The following is a 19,812-nucleotide window of genomic DNA, read 5'->3' as shown; positions in this document are numbered from 1 at the left end:
CCAGATGGCCAACTGACACATGAAAAAATGCTCCACATCACTCATCATCAGGGAAATACAAATCAAAACCACCTCACACCTGTCAGAATGGCTAACATTAACAACTCAGGCAACAATAGATGTTGGCGAGGATGCGGAGAAAGAGGATCTCTTTTGCACTGTTGGTGGGAATGCAAACCGGTGCAGCCACTCTGGAAAACAGTCTTGAGGTTCCTCAAAAAATTAAGACTAGAACTACCCTATGACCCAACAATTGCACTACTAGGTATTTATCCAAGAGATACAGGTATGCTGTTTTGAAGGGACACATGCACCCCACTGTTTAATAACAGCTCTATCAACAATAGTCAAAGTATGGAAAGAGCCCAAATGTCCGTCAATGGATGAATGGATAAAGAAGATGTGGGATATATAAACAATGGAGTATTACTTGGCAATCAAAAAGAATGAAATCTTGCCATTTACAACTACGTGGATGGAACTAGAGGGTATTATGCTAAGTGAAATTAGTCAGAGAAAGACAAATATCATATGACTTCACTCATATGAGGACTTGAAGACACAGAACAGAAGAACACAAGGGAAAGGAAGCAAAAATAACATAAAAACAGGGAGGGGGACAAAACATAAGAGACTCTTAAATATGGAGAACAAACTGAGGGTTACTGGAGGGGTTGTGGGAGGGGGGATGGGCTAAATGGGTAAGGGGAATTAAGGAATCTACTCCTGAAATCATTGTTGCACTATATGCTAACCTGGATGTAAATTAAAATATACATATTTATATTTAAAATATAAAATATGCATATTTAAAATATACATTATATTTATATACAGTGATTTAAAAAACTAAAAATAAAAGTAAATTCTTCACAGACATCTTTAACAGCAGTTTTCATCTAACACAGGCTTTCAAAGTATATTATCTCAATTTCAAAGTTATTTGAAAAATAGTGCTTTTGAATCCATATATGACACTGCCCCTGAAAAGCTAAAAGGATCCGCTCATAAAGCAAAAAGAAAATTAAGGTTTTTTTTTAAATTTGCTCTGTAGGTCAGTGGTTCTCACCACTGAATGAGAATTTAAGTCAGTGTATTATAAACTTCAAAGTTGCTAAAAGACTAGATCTTCATTGTTCTCAACACAAAAAAGAAATGATAACCTTGTGATGTGATAAAAGCATTTGCTAAAGCTACTATAGTAATCATATTACAATACACAAACGTATCAAACTACTGCTTTCTATACCTCAAACTTACACAGCTTCGTATGTCAATTATATCTCAGGTTTTTTTTAATTGGTGGGATTTCCTGGGGAGCTTTAAAAACTATCAATGCCCAGAAATGGTGATTTTCCTGGCCTGGAGTGGACAATGGGTGTGGCATTATTTGAAGTTCCTCCGGTGATTCCAAGTGTAGGCTGAACTGGGAACCAGTTCCTTGCAGGTATTATGAGAGATCGCTACAATGTAACTCTGTGGTTCTCAGTCTTGTTAATATACAAGAATTGCCTGGACAGCTTTGTAAAAATACTGAAGCTCTGGCTCCACCAAAAAGATTCTAAGTTAGTTAGGCTCCTGGGCATTCTTACATTTCCAAAACACCTCAGAGGAATCTCATCAGCAGCCAGAGTTGAGAACCTTTAACACTGCCACTTAAGAGTATTGCTTTATACCAATAAAAACAGTTAATAAACTGTAACTCACAGTAAGTATAAACAGTTTAAAAGACTGTTTTACCACCATCAAACACTTAGAACTGTAAGGTCACATTCCACCCCATCCCCCCCACCTAAGCCCCTACCCAACTGTCTCCCTGACTACAAAACTGTGTAGAATGTCTTTGCTTTCTTCTGTTCCCTGTGTATCAGGTGACCTCTATACACATCCATGGATAGCACTGATGGAGAACCTTGTAACCTAATTTAGCTTCCCCAAATAGTGCCTGGTTGTTCTAAATAAAGGAATTGAGTGTCCCTTAAGGTGAGAGATTTTGTGAGAACACAAATATAAAGCAATCCCCCTTTTATCTGGAAGATAGATTGGGAAGATGTCACTTTATTTTTGCACATTATCAACGACTATTTCTTGAATGCTTACTCTACCTTGTAAGCACCATGTTAAATGTTTTCTATCTATCTGATCTCACTTCATCCTAAAAGTAGATCTAGGACATGTAATTAGCAACATTTCCATTTTTCAGAGGAGAAAAGCGAGAGGTGAAGTCCATTTGCCCAAGGTTAGCACCCAGCTGGTGGGCAGAGACAGAATGTGGACGCGGGCATTTTACATTCAGCGATGTTCTGCCCCTTTCTGGCCCAGCCTTCCTCAAGACGCTTCCACAGAAGACATCAGGACTTCTGTTCCAGTGCCCCCAATCGATGTCATGGCAGACAGCATGGCATCGTGGACAGAGGGAAGGATAAACCACTGGAGAAAGGGTCGGCAGACCTCCCCCCTCCTCCCTGACATCGTGGTCCAGGCAAACCCCCAACATTCCCTGGTTCCCTGGCTCTGTGACATCACAGCCTCCTCTCTTCTCTGCCAGTTACAGGTGAGTGAGCCTCAAAGGTCAGACCTCAGAGCAGGACGGAGTATTTTTTCTGTACTTAAAGGGACAATGTCTCCATCACTCCTGGACACCTTTGCTATAAGAAGCAGACATTACCCCTAATTTGCCTCGACTCCACTGTTTCTGTCTCTGGGCCCCAGTCTCCCCACCTGTGCCGACTGACCCCTAAGGGCTCCTCCAGCTCCAGAAGCCTTCCTGTTTGACCTCGCTGGGTCTTGCTTGTTCTGGTCCAAGTGCTGTGTGTCACTGGAGACCTGAGGCTCACAGCCCACTGGGCATAACCCAACAGCCCTTTTCTTTGGCTCCTGCCTCCATCTAGAGGCAGGCACTGGTAGTGCAAGAAACCGCGCACTCCTGGCCCGCCCCAGCCAGCGTCAATTCAACTCATTTCTTCGCATCAGCATTTATGTTTGTGGAGCTTTGGCAATATGCCAGGCAGCTGTGCTAAGCACTTTCCATCATTATTTAATCCCCGCAACCACATTTTAAGGTAGATGCTATTATCGTCATCCCCATTTTACAGATACGAAACCTGAGGTTCAAGGGAGTTAAATTCTTCTAAATTTCATAGCTTACTAAGTAGGGGATCTTTAATTATTATCCCCCAAAGAATGTGCCTGTCGCTGCTGCAATACCTCCCTTAAGAGCCTTTCCATTTCTGAAGAGGGCTCAAAAGTTCAACACTCTTTGCTACTAAGACTGAAAGGAGAAAGTGTTTTTCTACTCCCCTCTTTTTCTCATGAAATTTCTGGCCAGAGTAAACATATGGAAAGTATTGACACTAGATTTAGACAAACTTACATTTCAGCCCCTGGTGAACACCTAATATGGAATTTTGTATGTATGTATTTGTATGTATGTAAGCTATTTGTATGTATGTAAGGCTCCAGGCTATTTGTATGTATGTAAGCTGCTGCAGAGAAAGAGCCCCCCACTCAATGTGTGAAACAAAAACTGAATTTATTTTGGGTTAAACAAGGGAGAATTGAGCTTTTATCACAAAGTCTCGGAACAAAGCTAAGCGCTAATATATAACAAGTGCGGGAGGGTGTTGCGTTCACGGAAGGTGGCATTTCAGAGGCAGGAGTGCTTGGGAATGGTAGACCGTGAACTGCGAAAGTGTACCTACTATTATGTGTCTCTTACTTTGGGGAGAATGGTCACCGAGGCAAGGTTTTGTTAAAAGATTAAATGACTTTAAAACAGGTTCTGGGGCTTACCTGTTACCATGGTTACAGAGCAATCAGTCTTTACTTAGGAGACTGGGACCTTCTTTTTTATTCTTAGTCTCCCCCTTTTTGGTCCTCCCTCAACCAAAGCTGCAGGAGAGACCCTCAGGAATTGTGCAGATCTTCACCACTGTTGTCCACTTTCCTTGAAGACGCAGTTCGACCTTTCCACCTACAGAGATCTGATGTTCAGTTTGAGCATTAGCCAGCCTGATGCCTTTTGGTTTCGTCTTTGAATCATCCGTGGAGCTCTACGTTGGGCCAGTGGCCGCATAAAATCATTTGACTCTCTGGACAGCAGCCGGTAAATGACTGTGAGGCAAACAACGATCATTAAAAGATTTTAAGTTTTAGATTAAATCGTTAGATCAATTAAAAGAAGGATCTGACGATCATTCCAGAATCATCATCCACAATTTCCTAGGCGTGACCAAGAAAAGAAATTCCAAATCATTCTCTGTGTCTAAGGAATTTTGATTGGTTGGTTGGTGTTCCATCACGTGGGCTGTATTATTTAAGTTACTATGTCAGCCAAGATGAGAGAAAATGAGCACCTTGAGTTGTCCAGCCTGTACAGAGACCTCACTGTCCTCAGAATAGGCCCATCTATTGGTATTGATAGCCCCATCCAAGATTTTCTTGTTTCCAGTGTTGTGTAAGACAACACAGTCTGCTGCGGGCGTTGGGAGTTGTACACTTGGAATGGTCAACTCTTCATCACTCAGAATAGTCTCAGTTCTAGTTGGAATGGAAGAATCTGATTTCCACGTAAGAAACAAATCATGTCAACCAGTGGTATTGTTGTCTGTCTGTAGTTATCAAAAATTCCCCTTGAAAATTTAGAGGAAGGATAAGAATGTATTGAGTGTTAAGGTCTCTTCAGAGTGGCATCACTGGACAGACTTGGAGAGCTGTCCTCCTACCATTATGGAACATGAATTCCTCCAATGGGTTCCTTCTTACCGTAAATACGAGGGTCCTTATCAACAGGCTCCACGTTCGTTATGGACAGAGGAGTTTTGACCTTGTTTTTATTTTAGAAGTCAGTTGTTTTCTCCAAAAGGCCATTTCTGGTTGATTTTTTAGGACTCTTTGAAAATGATCAGGAGATCTAAGTTGGCATTTCACCTCCTAATTTATTTTATCTAAGTCCTCTATTTCAAGTCTGAGCCTTTCGCAAAGAGAGAAGAAAAGCCTCCTTTACTTAAGCTGTTGGTCGCCCTAGAATGTTCTTTGAAAGTGTCCTGAAGTCCATTAAAGTCTCCTGGTAATTCATCTTGATTTTGTTTGCAATTTTGGATCTTTGCCCGATCTACCCTTGGGAAAAAGATTTTTGAAATAGTTTTATGTGGTACCTTTTCTATTTTTCTTCTCAAGTCCACTTTTTTGAATTCTGTGTAGGTGGGTTATTTAAATCTTCTGGTCTTTTCCATCCTGCTGCTCTTAAACATTTTTCCCCATCGCTGAAGGTCAACCATTAAGTGAGCTGACTGGTACAGACACAGGAGTCAATAAGTAGCAGGATAACCAGCAGAATCCTGAGTTATACAGCAGCTTTCTGTCATTCTGAAATTTGGGGTGATCCTATATATTCACCCTCAGCTCAATTCTCATGCAGGGTTTGAATTCAACCTCTCTGGACCCACCTTCCTGGTACAGGAGTTTTCAGGGGATATTGTGCAGTGTTGATTGTTCTTTTCTACAGAAATGAAGGGAATTTATTTAAGCAGTCACGGGAAGGAATAGAAAGAGTGTAAGTAGGTGGTAACGATAAAGCTGGGTGGAGAGAGAGAAAGAGATGTAAAGAAAGCAGGTTTCAGAAGGTTTGAGTAGGAGTACGTCTTTTTTTTCCCCCTTCTTTCTTTCTTTCTGAGGCCAGAACATACCAATCAAAGACACTCTCTACTGATTATGTGGTGTTTTTGTCTTCTCTCTTCTCTAGAGTCCCTCTTAAATCTCGTACTTTTGACATTAAAGGTTTCCCTTAGTGCCCATAATTCCAAGTCATCTGGTTAAACTTTCCCATCTATTAACATAAACGTTAACACACATGAAAGTACACGTATTGAGGGTATATATGTGAAGCAGGAGTTGTTGTTTTGTTTTGTTTTGTTTTGTTTTGTTTTGTTTTCAGGAAAAGGCAGCAACTTTAAGGTAGATAAGACCATGACAAACAGCAGAGATCACATTACAGTTGACCACAGTTATACATGGTGTCTTGAATTCTGTGGCCTCACAGAGCCTAAAAGAGGCCATCTGATCACCAACCTGGAAGTCACTGACTCCTGAATATAGGCTGAGTAAAGTGACATTAGCTACTTTCATTAGGTTAACAAGACAGAACACGTGCTCGTGAAGGTTTGGAGAGACCCAAGGCAGAGGCTTAGCAATCACCCTCACACAAATTGATCACCATCTAACAGACCTCCAACCGTTAGTCCTTGGGGCCGAGGGTTGTGGTGAGCGCTTGCCACACCTCTGCTTTCGCTCCTTCCTTAGGAAACACCTCCCTCTACATTCAACATACATGAGGCAATCTGGAACAAAGCAAAACCCCACGAGGCAAGAATTTATATGAAGGAAATTGAAACGAAAGCAAACAGCAAGAAGAATGCGTATATTAATGGCAAGCATACTTGCTAAATGGCGCATCTCCTAAACAAAATACCTAATTGCCTTAAATAAATCTCTCTTTTTAAAAAATTTATTGTCAAGTTAGCTAACATACAGTGTAGTCTTGGCTTCAGGAGTTGATTCCCATGATTCATCAGTTACATACAACACTCAGTGCTCATCCCAACAAGGGCCCTCCTCAATGCCTATCACCCATTTTCCCCACCCCCCAGCTCCCCATCCCCATCAACCCTCATTTTGTTCTCTGTATTTAAGAGTGTCTTATGGTTTGCCTCCCTCTCTGTTTGTATCTTATTTTTCCTTCCCTTCCCCATGGTCTTCCGTTAAGTTTCTCAAATTCCACATATAAGTGAAAACATATGATACCTGTCTTTCTCTGATCGATTTATTTCACTTACCTTAATACCCTCCAGTTCCATCCATGTTGTTGCAAATGGCAAGATTTCATTCTTTTTCATCTCTGAGTAATACTCAGTTGTGTACATATACCACATCGTATTAATCCATTCATCAGTAGATGGACATTTGGGATCTTCCCATATTTTGGTTATTGTTGATAACACTGCCATAAACATTGGGGTCAATGTGCCCCTTTGAATCAGCATTCCTGTATCCTTTGGATAAATTCCTAGTAGTGCTATTGCTGTGTCATAGAGTAATTCTATTTCCAATTTTTTTTTTAATTTTTTTTTTCAACGTTTTTTATTTATTTTTCGGACAGAGAGAGACAGAGCATGAACGGGGGAGGGGCAGAGAGAGAGGGAGACACAGAATCGGAAACAGGCTCCAGGCTCCGAGCCATCAGCCCAGAGCCTGACGTGGGGCTCAAACTCACAGACCGCGAGATCGTGACCTGGCTGAAGTCGGACGCTTAACCGACTGCGCCACCCAGGCGCTCCTCTATTTCCAATTTTTTGAGAAAACGCCACACTTTTCCAGAGCGGCTGCACCAGTTTGCATTCCTACCAACAGTGCAAGAGGGTTCCCCTTTCTCCACATCCTTGCCAACATCTGTAGTTTCCTGATTAGTTCATTTTAGCCACTCTGACCAGTGGGAGGTGGTATCTTAGTGTGGTTTTGATTTGTAAATTTCTATCTGTTCATAAATCCTAAGAAGATACAATAAATTAATTAAAGAGAGCTCAAGGAAATATATCAGAGCTCAAATCATGTGGAAAAACTCACTGGGCAGAAAATCCAAAAGGCTATTAGAGATGGGGGCTAAATGGCCCCAAGGAGTACTACTTTGGTCCAAGGATCCCATAAAATGGAGATATTTGTATGTGTCTAGGCTGCTGGATGTATCTAGCCACAATATATAAATTGTGCTGTATCAAATACAGTACATGCCAGAAGTTAAAGATTTTGTATTAATTGAAGGGGTCCAGGGTAAAAGAAACAAAGACATCACTTATGAGGCTGTTGTTCTGCTTTAGGCAAGACATAATGGTGGCTTGGGCCAGTGGACAGCAGTAGAGAGAGTGAGAAGCAAACACTCATGAGTGTGGCAGCTCACATAGAGAATTGGCTTGTGAGGGACATCAGCTGATACCATGATAAGAATTTCCTTGGGGGTGCCTGGGCAGCTCATTTGGTTGGGCGTCTGACTTCAGCTCAGGTCTTGATCTTGCAGTTTGTGGATTCAAGCCCCCCGTTGGGCTCTGTGCTGACAGCTCAGAGCCTGAAGCCTGCTTAAATTCTGGGTCTCCCTCTCTCTCTGTCCTTCCCCTGCTCATGCTCTGTCTCTGTTTCTCAAAAATAAATAAATGTTGAAAAAAAATTTTTTAATGAAAGAAGAATGAAAGAAAGAAAGAAAGAAAGAAAGAAAGAAAGAAAGAAAGAAAGAAAGATCTGGTAGCAATGTTGAAAAAAGAATTTCCTAAAAAGGGGTCTTGCCACAGAAAGGCAAGTGAGAACTGGAAGTATTCAGAGACAAAGGAATTGGTGACTAAAGCAAGGTTTTATAATTCTGGACCATCAGAACTAGAAAGATCCTTGAAGATATCATCTAGCCTAACTTCCTGTTATTATTGATGGGGCTTCTGAAATGCAGAGACACATGTGGACTTAGCCACAGCCAGTGAGCAAGTTGGTGGCAGGACCAGGACCTAAACCTGCAAGACTGTGCTTCATTGCCATGTTCCCCTGGGACCTGGGCCAACTGGAGTATTTTGGAGCCAGTGAGCCACATAAAGGGAAGGGAAATGGAATGATCATTGACTGCACACTTATTGTGACTTTTCATATACTTAGTCCTTTACTTTTTCTGCAAGTAGGCACTGCACTCCCATTTTCTCCATGAAAAAATTGAGGTTCAAGAAAGTTAAGGAATCTACCCAGGAGAATGCACCCAGAACTGGGGTTGAACATGGATCAACCTAAAAACTGGATGCTCGTGTGCGTGAGCCTGGATGTTACAGTAGGGGGATCCTATCTAGAGTATGAGCACAGATAAAGGACTAGCATTTTTCATCCACAGTCTTATGTTTATTTAGGAAACAGCCCTGCCCAGGCAACTGGGTTCAAATTCAAGGTTAGCTGACTCAACAAGGCGCCCCTACAGGCGAAGCTGGCAGAGTAAAGGCTTCAACTCTTCTCCATGGGTAAGGAAATTTTGCATAGAATGGGAAAAATAATTTTAAAAGAGGACAGCCTAGGCAGAAGGGCCTGGATCTGCTGGCCATGGGGAGCTATGCAAGATTTGGGAGGGAGGAAGGCTAGTATATCTTGAGAGAGGTTGACCCAGTATGACCCCCATCACAGTGAATTTCCAGTGGGCATCTGGAGTTCAGATCCCAGAAACCATGGCCCCCATTCCTTCACCTCTTACAGCAGCCCACCAAAACTTGGCTTCGAAGATCTTCTGTTTGTGCTGCAGAGACTGTGAGGACCCCCAGGCCATGGATGACCCCAAGGCCCCCAGTGAACCTCAGGATCAGCAGCCATCCACCTGCAGTAGGTACCAGACAAAGACACACCGCCCAGCCTCTCTAGACCTCAGTTTTTTCATCCCCTTTCTGCTGTGATACCCTCAGATTTCCTTCAGCCTTTGAGTGATAATTCCAACCTAAAATTAAGTGGGGACTGGGTGGTTTCCTAACTCAAACCAATAAACAATAGGCAGGGAGGCCGGTCAGGTGTCTGTCACAGTCCCATCAGGAAATGGAGCAGTTTAACAGCATGAGAAAAATTCTCATGGCATATTCTTCCAGAAAATCCATGGTGAGGGTCTTTAAAATACTCCTCCAGGAAATAATTTCACAATAAAAACTGAGGACCTTAAAAATGTCAATCCATTTTTCCAAGATAATAATAATGGTGGGGCGCCTGGGAGGCTGAGTCGGTTGGGCGTCCAGCTTCGGCTCAGGTCATGATCTTGTGGGTCGTGGGTTCGAGCCCTGTGTCAGGCACTGTGCTGACAGTTCAGAACCTGAAGCCTGCTTCTGATTCTGTGTTTCCCTCTCTCTCTGCCCCTCCCCCATTTGTTCTCCCTCTCTCTCTCTCTCTCAAAAATAAATAAACATTAAAAAAATTTTTTTTAATTTTTTTTTAATGTTTATTTATTTTTGAGACAGAGAGAGACAGAGCATGAATGGGAGAGGGTCAGAGAGAGAGGGAGACACAGAATCCGAAGCAGGCTCCAGGCTTTGAGCTGTCAGCACAGAGCCTGACGCGGGGCTCAAACTCACAGACCACGAGATCATGACCTGAGCTGAAGTCAGACACCCAACCGGCTGAGCCACCCAGGCACCCCCCAAAAAAATTTTTTTAATAATAATAATGGTAATGACTGAGACCTTCTTACTTACAAAGCACTGTCTAGGCACTAGGGAGCCCACTGTGATCAGATAAGTCCCCTACTATATCAGAGCTGACACTGGAGAAAAGCGATATTATCTGATCCCTACCGTAACTCTAAGAAGGGGACATGATTATCCAAAATGGATGTGTCATTTTGTAGCTCTGAGAACAGAGGCATGGGAGGGGAGCAGTTTGCTGTACTTGTGCAGCTAGCAAAGGACAGAGATATTTATTACAGAACACAGTTCAGTCTGTTGACAGACTCCTATGCTATACCTTAAAGAATTTAGAATTATGGGGCGCCTGGGTGGCTCAGTCGGTTAAGTGTCCAACTCGATTTCAGCTCAGGTCATGATCTCATGGTTCTTGAGATCGAAACCCATATCAGGCTCTGCGATGTGCATCAAGCCTGCTTGGGATTCTCTCTCTCCCTCTCTCTCTCTGCTCCTCCCCCCACTCTCAAGCGTGTGCTCTCTCTCAAAATAAATAAACATTAAAAAAAAGAATTTAGAATTATATAAAAACAAAGCTTTATATACAACAATGTTCACCATAATAGTATTTATAGTAGTGAAAAACAATTTAAACACCCAACAATAGAATATTGATTAAATAACTCTTGAATTCTCTGCAAAATAGAATATTATACAACCATCATTTCTTAAAATTTAGTGGCCTGAGAAGAATGTTTATGACATAACATGTATGAAAAAAGGAAAATGCATACATGACATGTAAGATATGATGGACTGTGTAAAAGTATGTGTGAGAAAAGACCAGAACTGTGATTGCATCTGAGGGGCCAGGAGTTTGGGTCATTTCTATTTCTACTTCATATTCTTCAATCTTTCCTAGCTTTTCTATAATGGATATGCATTAGCATTTGTAAACAGGGTGGGGGGAGGTAAACTTTGTGTTTTAAAAAGAATACATAGTTTGAACCCAGCATGTGCTTAGGGGGAGCACTCGGAAGACTGGAGGAGGGAGATCCAGGTGGTCCCCGCCCCCATGACAACCACCACTGGCTCGCGTGCACTGACTCAAGGTTGGCAACGTACCTTCACTCCCATCACCTCCCCTGAGCCTCCCCACCTGACTGTGTGGAATTATCACCGCCAGGTTTGCAGAAGGAGGGGCTGGACAGCAAGAATTTGAAGCGTGCTAATGAAGCCTCCCACTCGCCTTTGGGACAACCTCTGATCCACCCAGAAAAGAGAGCCTCCACCACCAGCAACAATGAGTATGAAGGTGAGTTCCACACTGGGGTCCTAACACTGACCAGGAACCCCCATTGTCCTGATGACCAAGCCCCATTGATCTTTGAGCTAAACTAAGTGTGGTGATAGGAGAGAGAGGACCACGCCCTCCAGGAAGCTTCGGTCCTTCTAGAACACACTGGAGCAATTCCAGGAGTCTGCTAGGAATTACGTGAGGAACAATAGGTCTGGGAGGAAAGAGCACACATCCCTGCTTCTCTTCTAAGCCCTTGGGATCTTATCTTACACGTCTATTTTGTGTGGCTGTTGCTTTTGTGTCTGCTTTGGCCACTAGACGGTAAGTCCCAGGAGGACAGCTGTGTTCCCCCAAACCCCACAAGGTGCATGGCAAGTAAACAAGGCCACAAAATGCTTGTGGGCTGAGTATAGTTGGGGGTGAAACGCCTCAGGGTCATGGAAGAAGGATAGAAGTCCAGTCCAGGAAGAAGAGACGTCGCCACATTGCTGGGCACCCACACTGCCCGGGTGATGTCACTTAGCTCACAAACACCCTCTGAGGCTGCTGCTAAGAGCTAAGGACCAGCCCAGCCCCCGCATTTCAGGATTCGCAAAAACAGCTACACCGTCCATGCAAACAAAGTCTCACACAAAGTCCCATTGTTGTAAAAGACAGAAGGGCTCCCGCTGCACTTGAATCGAGGGTGAGGCCCGGGAGCCCCACTAGCTCCACCTCCCGCTCCCTCTCACCTCCCAACCCCCACGGGGCTCCATGGAACACAGTTTAAAAACCCGCCTCTCTTGGGGCACCTGGGTGGCCTAGTTGGTTGAGCATCTGACTTCGGCTCAGGTCATGATCTCACAGTTCATGAGTTCAAGCCCCATGTCGGGCTCTGTGCTGACAGCTTGGAGTCTGCTTTGGATCCTCTGTCCCTCTCTCTCTGCCCCTCCCCTGCTCATGTGCTCACTTCCTCTCTCTCTCAAAAATAAACATTAAAAAATTTTTTAAAAAATAAGCTACCTCTCATTGTATAGAGAAAACTGAGGCCCACAGGGGAAAGGGACTTTCCCAAAGTCCACCCAGGAAGTAAGGTTAGTGTTAGAAGCAGATTGGGTCCGATTCTCTTACCTTCCAGGCCTCTGCTCTGTGCAAGGCCCCCGACCATCACTGAACACACCAATGAATTACAAACGCAGAACCTACTGGCATGGCCCTGCCACCAAGGACTTGCGGGTCCGGCCTGGGGGTCCACGTGGCTCACACGGTATTCCAGGACCCGACCATGATCAGGGATGGAGGTGACTGGGGCGGTGCATCCAAGCCCAGTGCGAAGGTTCCACCTGGCATCGTAACCGGTTCCTTTCTGCTTGCAGAACTGAATACACACGTCTCCCAAAGAGGTTTCTGCAAGAGAAACCTAAACCGCTACTCCCAGGACCGCTGGCCATTCCAGCCGTGTCACATCGGGAGGCCCTGAGCATTCTAGACCGCGCTCTCACGCGGGCCTCCCAGGCTGCGGGCCGCTGGGGTGTCTCGGGAAGGAAGAGGCAGTGAGCAGGGGCCATGAAGACAGATTCAGAAACTCCCCCGGGAGGAGAAGACGTCTGAGCCACCCCTGTGCCACCAGCAGGAGTCACTCCAGCTCCTGAAAAAGCCACTGTGGAGGGAGCTGTTTCCAATTAAAGCCCTTGGTGATATCGCAGGACTGTGTCTCTCCTCTTTTCCCCTCCTCCTTACGGGGAGCATCTTCCAAATGCCTCACTGGTTTTACATGTATTATCCTGTCTCCCTAACCTAAACCAAAAACTTAAACCTTATGGGTAGCTTTTTTTTTTTTTTCATTTTGAAACCATCTTGCACTTACTGAAAGTTGCAGAACAAAGAACTCCTAGTTACCTTTTACCCAGACTCAACAATTGTGTGCACCTCCACCATTTGCTCTGTCATTTCTTTTCTCTCTCTCTCCCTGTGTTTTCTGAGCCATCTGACAGGAATCCCGTTATTCCTGAACACTTCCGTGTTGTGTTTCGTAAGAACAAGGATGTTCTCTTAGGTAACTTCAGGACAGTTACTAAAAACAAGAAACTCAATATTGATACACTAGTATCATCAATTGTCCCGAAAATGTCTTCCAGCTGCTTTCTTGCCAAGTGCAGGATCAAATCCGACATCGCGAGTCACATGTCATTGTCACGTCCCTTGAGTGTATTTTTAATCTGGAACGGTTCTGTCTTTATCTTCATGAGCTTCCCGTTTCTGAAGCATACAGGCACAACTGTCTTATAAGGTGTCCCTCAATTTGTGTTTATCTTATGATTCCAGTTTTGCTTTTTTCTTTTTTTTTTTTTTTTTTTTTTTTTTTGGCAGGAAGATCAGAGAAGCAACACTGTATCCTCCCCAGTGCATCATATGAGGGGACACGTGATGTAGGTAGGTCCTGCCATTGGTGACAGTAACTCAGATCACTTGGTTAAGCTGATATTTGCTGCCAGGCTTCTCCACTGCAAATTACTATTTTCCCCTTTGGAATGAGTAAGTCATTTGGGGAGAGACTCTGAACAGCTCATTGCTCATCAAATTTTCACTCACTAGTTTAAGTGTCTAGGAAACCTCCCCCTCCAACCCCGAGAAGAACATGCCCAGCTAACCTACTATTCCAAGAAGGATAAGAGACACATGAGGCAGAACCATCCCAGCCGATCTGATGGGTGTGGTGGAGAGTATGGAATCATCACAGAGGGAAGGACAGACCACTGGAGAAAGGGTCGGCAGACCTCCCCCCTCCCCCCTGACATCGTGGTCCAGGCAAACCCCCAACATTCCCTGGTTCCCTGGCTCTGTGACATCACAGCCTCCTCTCTTCTCTGCCAGTTACAGGTGAGTGAGCCTCAAAGGTCAGACCTCAGAGCAGGACGGAGTATTTTTTCTGTACTTAAAGGGACAATGTCTCCATCACTCCTGGACACCTTTGCTATAAGAAGCAGACATTACCCCTAATTTGCCTCGACTCCACTGTTTCTGTCTCTGGGCCCCAGTCTCCCCACCTGTGCCGACTGACCCGTAAGGGCTCCTCCAGCTCCAGAAGCCTTCCTGTTTGACCTCGCTGGGTCTTTCTTGTTCTGGTCCAAGTGCTGTGGGTCACTGGAGACCTGAGGCTCACAGCCCACTGGGCATAACCCAAGAGGCTTTTTCTTTGGCTCCTGCCTCCATCTAGAGGTGAGTACTGGTAGTGCAAGAAACACCACATCTACCTCGCCCCAGCCAACGTCTCTCCTACATCACCCTTAATCACGTTTTTAGGCACTTACCATGTGCCAGACACCGGGATAAGCACCTCACATCTTTATGCCACCCAACCCTCACACAACATTCTGGGGTAGGTTTTGCCATCCCCATTTTACAGAGAGAAAAACTGAGGTTCACAGACTTGACGTTGCTCTAAATAACCCATCATGGTGCAACAAGAATTACATCCCAAGTTATCTAAGTACTAACAATGTATGCTCTTAATTTCTGCGCTGCTCTGCCAAGCTTCATGGGGGTCGTTCCATTTCAAAACCACCTGCCATCAACTCTCTGAGGAGCAGAAGGTGTTTCTGAACATCTCTCTGCCCCTGGAAGTGCCTGTAGGGTGAGGCCCTGGACAGCAGAGGCTCGGGTACCAGACAAAACTGCGTTACAATCCCGGCTGCTCCTCTTGGCCGTAAGACCTGGGAGTCACCTTTCTGGGGCTCAGCTCCACCATCTGAAAAGCTAAATGAGCTCAGAGATGTCCAAGGATCTGCCCAAGAAGCTCGATGAGGGTCAGTGTGCCCTTGACACCGTGGCTGTCTCTCTTACCCTGTTAATTTCCAAAATTAAAGTCACCGGGGAGAAGGAGGGAAGTACAGAATCGGGATGTTTCTATCCATTTCTATGAGCAGGGAGTAAAACACCTGTTAGTGGAAGGGAGCATAGGGATGATATGTCCATTGTTGCCCAACAGTCAGAGAGAGGGCTTGTGTATTTACTCAGGTAACATTGAGAGAGAAGCTACTCTGTGCAAATCCCTGTGCTCACTGCTGGGGTCCGAAGGTGAATTGGACCCATCCCTGTCTCCTTGAGACCAGGACTCTCTCATTCATGTTCACTGCCAGATCCCTCACTTAGTGCCTGGCACCAGTGGTCCTCAATAAAAACATGCTGAACAAATTTTTTAAATCACAGATTGCAATGACCCAGACTATGGAGTGGACTCTCATAGGCAAATCATAGGCAGGCTGTGAAATATTGCTCAACAAATATTTATCGAGCACCTGTGATAGGGTTAGGCAGATGCTATGCAATGCCAGGCACTGGCCATGACCCAGTGTGGGACCACTAGAGAGGCCCCTAATTCCTCCCAGGTGTAAGGGATGGCTTCCCAGAAGGAGCAGTCCCTGAGCTGAGTCTCCAGTGTGAAGGGTGAGGGAGTGAGAACATGGGGGTGGGGGAGACCGTTGGCACAAACGCATGGTGGTAATGCAATGAGAGCAAGTTTGGGGCGCTGCTGGCAGCTCCTACGGCCAGAGGGCAACAGGCGAGGCCGGGAGGGAATGAGGCTGGCAAAGCTGGCAGGGCCAGACTACCAAGCAGTTTTCAGCAGTACAACAGGGAGCCGCTGAGGGTTTGAGGCACAGCATGGTGATGGGATTGCAGGTAGATGGGCCTGCAAGTGAGCCAGGGGCCAGCAGGGAAGCTGTGGCCAGGGGGGTGGCCAAGGGCAGGGGCTGGAGGGTGGAGGGTGGCAGGTGGAGGAGATGTTTACAAGGTAGAATCACAATGCCTTGATGGATGGCTGAATGGGTAGAGAAAGGGAGGCAGGGGCCAGGAGGAGAAGGGGTTCGCCATCTCTGACTCCAGACCCAAAGTGAATATAGGACACGAAAGGAAAGGAAATAGGTTTGGGTTGAAAAGGGTGGGGAAGGGAGATGGCCCCACCAGCAGACAGTCAAAAGCAAACCTATCCATTGCTCTTAAAGCCATCTGTCAGCTTGACGGTGTCTCATCAGCAGTGAGACACCAACAGTGTCTCACCAGCCTTCATGTCCCTGGAATAGTGGCTCATCTCACCCCTGGGGCGGTGACAGCATCTGCTCATACGAGGACCAAAGTTCAACCAAAGTACAGGTTCGTCCAGCCATCCCACAACTGTTTATTAACTGCACGCTTGGCATCCGGCACTGGGGACCCAGCAGTGAACCTAAGAGGCTGACCCCCTGCCTCTGTGTGTTCCACAGCAGGAAAATTGCAAATAAACTCCGGGGTGTGCTCTGAGACAAGGGCTATGGAGAAGAAGGAGGTGGGATGGGGAAGAGGGAGGACTGGGGGAGGGACAGTCCTGTAAACTGGGAATTGAGTGGTAGAGGGAATAAATAGGGAGAATTAAATAGAGGGAGAGGCCTAAATGGGGGGGGGGGGAATGCCTCACAAGAAAAGCTGACCTTCACACGAAGCCTTAAAGGAGGGGAGGGAGGAGTTCCCTGAATCTCCAGGGAAGAGCATCCCAGGCAGAAAGCGCAGGCAAGGGCAGCCATGTTCTGTCCGCTTGGAACAGACTGAAGGGGAGGGCGGGAGGAGACAGCAGGGGAGGGATGGGCAAAGGTAGTGCTGAGATTACAGAATTTTTTCAGGGGATGCCCAGAGAAAGACTTTGGCTTCTCTTCTGCGTGATAGGGCACCAGGACTCCAAGCAGAGGTGTGACGTGATGTGACTTACATCCTAAGAGGATTCTGCTGTGCTGACACTAATGAAGACGAGGGTGGAAGAAGCAGGGAGACCCATTAGGAGGCCATCGCAGTGATCCAGGTGAGACACGGTGGTGGCCGGGAGAGGGGGAAGCCAGTGCCCAAGGACGATGCCCTGGAGTGAACCCAGTGTGCACTGAGGGAATACTGCTGCCATGATGGAAATTCCCAGGGTAGGGCTTTGGCCACAGGGAAAGGGAAATGAGAACAGGAGCTGGGAAGAGGCCTGGAAAAGACAAAGAAGTTTGGGAATAAGAAAGATAAGGATGCACAACCTTGAGTCATCAGGCCTGGAAGTCTGATCCTTGGAGACACGGTACAGCCCAACCGCTACCTGTCAGATGGGAGCCTAGGTCCGGAACAGATGAGCCCAAAGCCACACAGAAAGGTGGAGCTGTGTTATCAGCCGATCTGCTGATTCAACGAGGTACCCCTGCAGGTAAAGACTGGCAGAGTAGAGGCTCCAATGTCTTTCCATGGGTAAGAGAACTTTGAATGGAAGAAGACCTAGTCAGAGGTAGGCCCACATAGGTGGGCCTGGACGTGCCAGCCACAGGGAGCTACGAGAGGTTTGGGAGGGGAAGGGGCATGATACCTTGGGAGAGGCTGGCTCAGTATGACCCACCGCTGAAATAACAATGGGCTTCTGGGATTGAGGCTACAGGGCCAGATGCCCCAATGCCCTTTCCTCTTCCCATGACCCACCAAAACATGGCGTCAAATCTTCTGTTGCTGCTGCCAGGCCAATGAGGGGCCTTCTTCCACTGTTGACTCACCTAATAGTCCAAGAATATCCCAGAAGCACCAGCCACAGCTCTTCAGTAGGTCCCAGGCATGGGTGTGTGTAGTTGGCAAGAATATTGGAGTTACCTCTCTGGATTTCAGTCTCCCCAGCCACCCTCTGCCGGCACACCTCAGATTTCTTTCAAGCCTTTCGGGGGTGTGGGACTAGTTACCCAAGCCTGTAACAATTTAGCCTAATGACTATATTATTTATTAGATACCAGATAGTAGTTAAGATCCCTGGCTTGTGTCCTACATACCCGTTAAATTCTGCCTCAACCACTTACTAAGCTTGAGCATGTCGTCGAACCTCTCTCTGTTTCTTTATAAAACAGGGATAATGTTGGTACATTACCTACTTCTCAGGTTATTGGGGAGGCACACGTAAGTGCCTAGAACATGGCCCCACGCGGAGAAGGCACTCCAGAGGCGGTAACTGTGTATGTGTTCTGGTCAGGACCAGCAAGGCTTTGCTGACGTAACAAGTAAACTATAAAATCTCGATCGCTTGACCCAGTGTGGGGTTATTTTTAGCTCAAGCCAGAATTGTTTTCAAGCCATTTAATAACACGAGCAGTCCCCACGTGGGATGTGACCAAGACTGTTTATTCATGTGTAATTCAAACCCTTTACCAAGGACAAACATTTTCCTTCACTCTTTCAGATCTGAACACGGATCCTCGCACAAATGGTTTGAAAAAGAGACACCCACACCACTCCTCCAATATTGGGGCGCTAAAAACTTGCACTATTGGGAGACCCTGAGCATTCTAGTCAGCAGCCCCCATGCTGTGCGGCTGCCCGAGCGTCTCCCGAATAGGGTGGTGAGCAGGAGGTATGAAGATGGATTCAGAAACTCCCCTGGAGAAGAAACCATCTGAGCCACCCCTGTGCCACCAGCAAGAGGTGCTCTGGCCACGGCGGGAGGAGCTGCCTCCAATTAAAAGTCCTTGGTTGCATCACAGGACTGGGTCCCTCTTCTTTTCCCTTCCCCCAGCCCTGCTTCTGAGATTCCCTTGCATGTGGAGCAATTACAACCCGGCATCGCTTATAGAGAAATGTGGTTTAATCCTTCTAAAGCCTTCTCGGTCACTCCAAACCAACCTAATGAGGAAGTGCTTCGGAGAGGCTGCTTAGTGTAACAGGTGGCTATAAATGGATGCTGTAATAAATGTCTAGAGCTTGAGGGCACAATTCTGCTCATCTATTGGGTGGCTCCATTTGGTGCTCAGGGCCATAGTGACCAGTGGGGCAGGTTGTGCAAAACTCTGCGAACAGCAGCCCTAGGGGGGTGCAATGTGCAGCTGGCACATTGGTATACAGAGCTGTTTGCTAAAAAGAAGAGCAGGTAGGGGGCCTGGGTGGCTCAGTCGGTTAAGTGTCCGACTCTTGATTTCAGCTCAGGTCATGATCTCACAATTCACGGGTTCGAGCCCTACATCAGGCTCTGTGCTGACAGCGTGGAGCCTGCTTGGGATTCTCTTTCTCTCCCTCTCTCTGCCCCTCTCCGACTCTCTTGAAATAAACTTAAAAAAAAAAGTTTAATAAAATAAAATGCAGAGCATGCACACATGATAATATGCAGGAGATCCCAGGTGGCTTCAACTTTAGCCAGGGAACCAGGCACAGAAGCATATCACTCCAACATAATAGGACAACTTGGGGGAGCAAGAGAATGGGAAGCATTTTGCAACCAACTTGGGGCTTTGGGGAAGGCTTCCTGGAAGAGATGTTTGCTGGAGTTTTCTGAGTGTTGAAAGGGAATTGGCCGAGCAAACAGGAGGGGGAATGGTATTCCAGAAGGGGGAACAA

The 19,812-nt window shown here is 46.0% G+C and overlaps 1 protein-coding gene and 4 long non-coding RNA genes across 9 annotated transcripts; 2 read left to right on the top strand and 3 right to left on the bottom strand.

The window, feature by feature from the left end:
* Positions 1 to 2,376: 2,376 nt before the first annotated feature.
* TEX48 (testis expressed 48) lies at positions 2,377 to 13,145 on the top strand. 3 transcript variants are annotated; one of them, XM_042964668.1, is made up of 5 exons: positions 2,377 to 2,554; positions 8,931 to 9,038; positions 9,268 to 9,394; positions 11,356 to 11,484; positions 12,825 to 13,145. In XM_042964668.1, exons 1-5 carry the CDS (start codon positions 2,387 to 2,389, stop codon positions 12,926 to 12,928), a joined length of 636 nt encoding a protein of 211 aa, XP_042820602.1. In that variant the 5' UTR covers positions 2,377 to 2,386; the 3' UTR covers positions 12,929 to 13,145. The 3 variants fall into 3 exon arrangements, with proteins under 3 accessions (XP_042820602.1, XP_042820603.1, XP_042820604.1); XM_042964669.1 differs by having other exon boundaries at positions 2,465 to 3,062; positions 9,268 to 9,390; XM_042964670.1 differs by lacking the exon at positions 2,377 to 2,554 and adding an exon at positions 4,062 to 4,105 and having other exon boundaries at positions 9,268 to 9,390.
* Positions 3,551 to 12,903, bottom strand: LOC122233155. The gene is made up of 3 exons (XR_006210636.1): positions 12,580 to 12,903; positions 6,227 to 6,338; positions 3,551 to 5,500 (listed from the first exon to the last, which is right to left on the bottom strand). It is a non-coding gene; the product is annotated as an uncharacterized LOC122233155 (long non-coding RNA).
* A 329-nt stretch (positions 13,146 to 13,474) lies between the features above and the next one.
* Positions 13,475 to 14,189, bottom strand: LOC122233156. The gene is made up of 2 exons (XR_006210637.1): positions 14,100 to 14,189; positions 13,475 to 13,707 (listed from the first exon to the last, which is right to left on the bottom strand). It is a non-coding gene; the product is annotated as an uncharacterized LOC122233156 (long non-coding RNA).
* Positions 14,190 to 14,233: 44 nt separating this feature from the next.
* LOC102956615 lies at positions 14,234 to 18,964 on the top strand. 3 transcript variants are annotated; one of them, XR_446563.2, is made up of 5 exons: positions 14,335 to 14,667; positions 14,983 to 15,254; positions 16,452 to 16,599; positions 17,146 to 17,278; positions 18,665 to 18,964. It is a non-coding gene; the product is annotated as an uncharacterized LOC102956615 (long non-coding RNA). The 3 variants fall into 3 exon arrangements; XR_006210635.1 differs by lacking the exons at positions 14,335 to 14,667; positions 14,983 to 15,254 and adding an exon at positions 14,234 to 14,328; XR_006210634.1 differs by lacking the exon at positions 14,983 to 15,254.
* On the bottom strand, positions 16,605 to 17,875 carry LOC122233157. The gene is made up of 2 exons (XR_006210638.1): positions 17,552 to 17,875; positions 16,605 to 17,443 (listed from the first exon to the last, which is right to left on the bottom strand). It is a non-coding gene; the product is annotated as an uncharacterized LOC122233157 (long non-coding RNA).
* Positions 18,965 to 19,812: the final 848 nt, after the last annotated feature.

Source organism: Panthera tigris, chromosome D4 (genome assembly GCF_018350195.1).
Source record: "Panthera tigris isolate Pti1 chromosome D4, P.tigris_Pti1_mat1.1, whole genome shotgun sequence".
NCBI classification, from domain to species: Eukaryota; Metazoa; Chordata; class Mammalia; order Carnivora; family Felidae; genus Panthera; species Panthera tigris.
Note: the sequence above shows the minus strand (reverse complement) of the source record. Positions and strands in the feature narration are given on the sequence as shown.

Excerpts from the sequence above, each read along its gene's own strand:
- TEX48 (XM_042964668.1), top strand. The coding sequence starts at position 2,387 with ATGGCAGACAGCATGGCATCGTGGACAGAGGGAAGGATAAACCACTGG. Across the intron at positions 9,039-9,267 it reads GCTTCAACTCTTCTCCATGG|CAGCCCACCAAAACTTGGCT; the intron begins GTAAGGAAATTT and ends CACCTCTTACAG. Across the intron at positions 11,485-12,824 it reads CAGCAACAATGAGTATGAAG|AACTGAATACACACGTCTCC; the intron begins GTGAGTTCCACA and ends TTCTGCTTGCAG.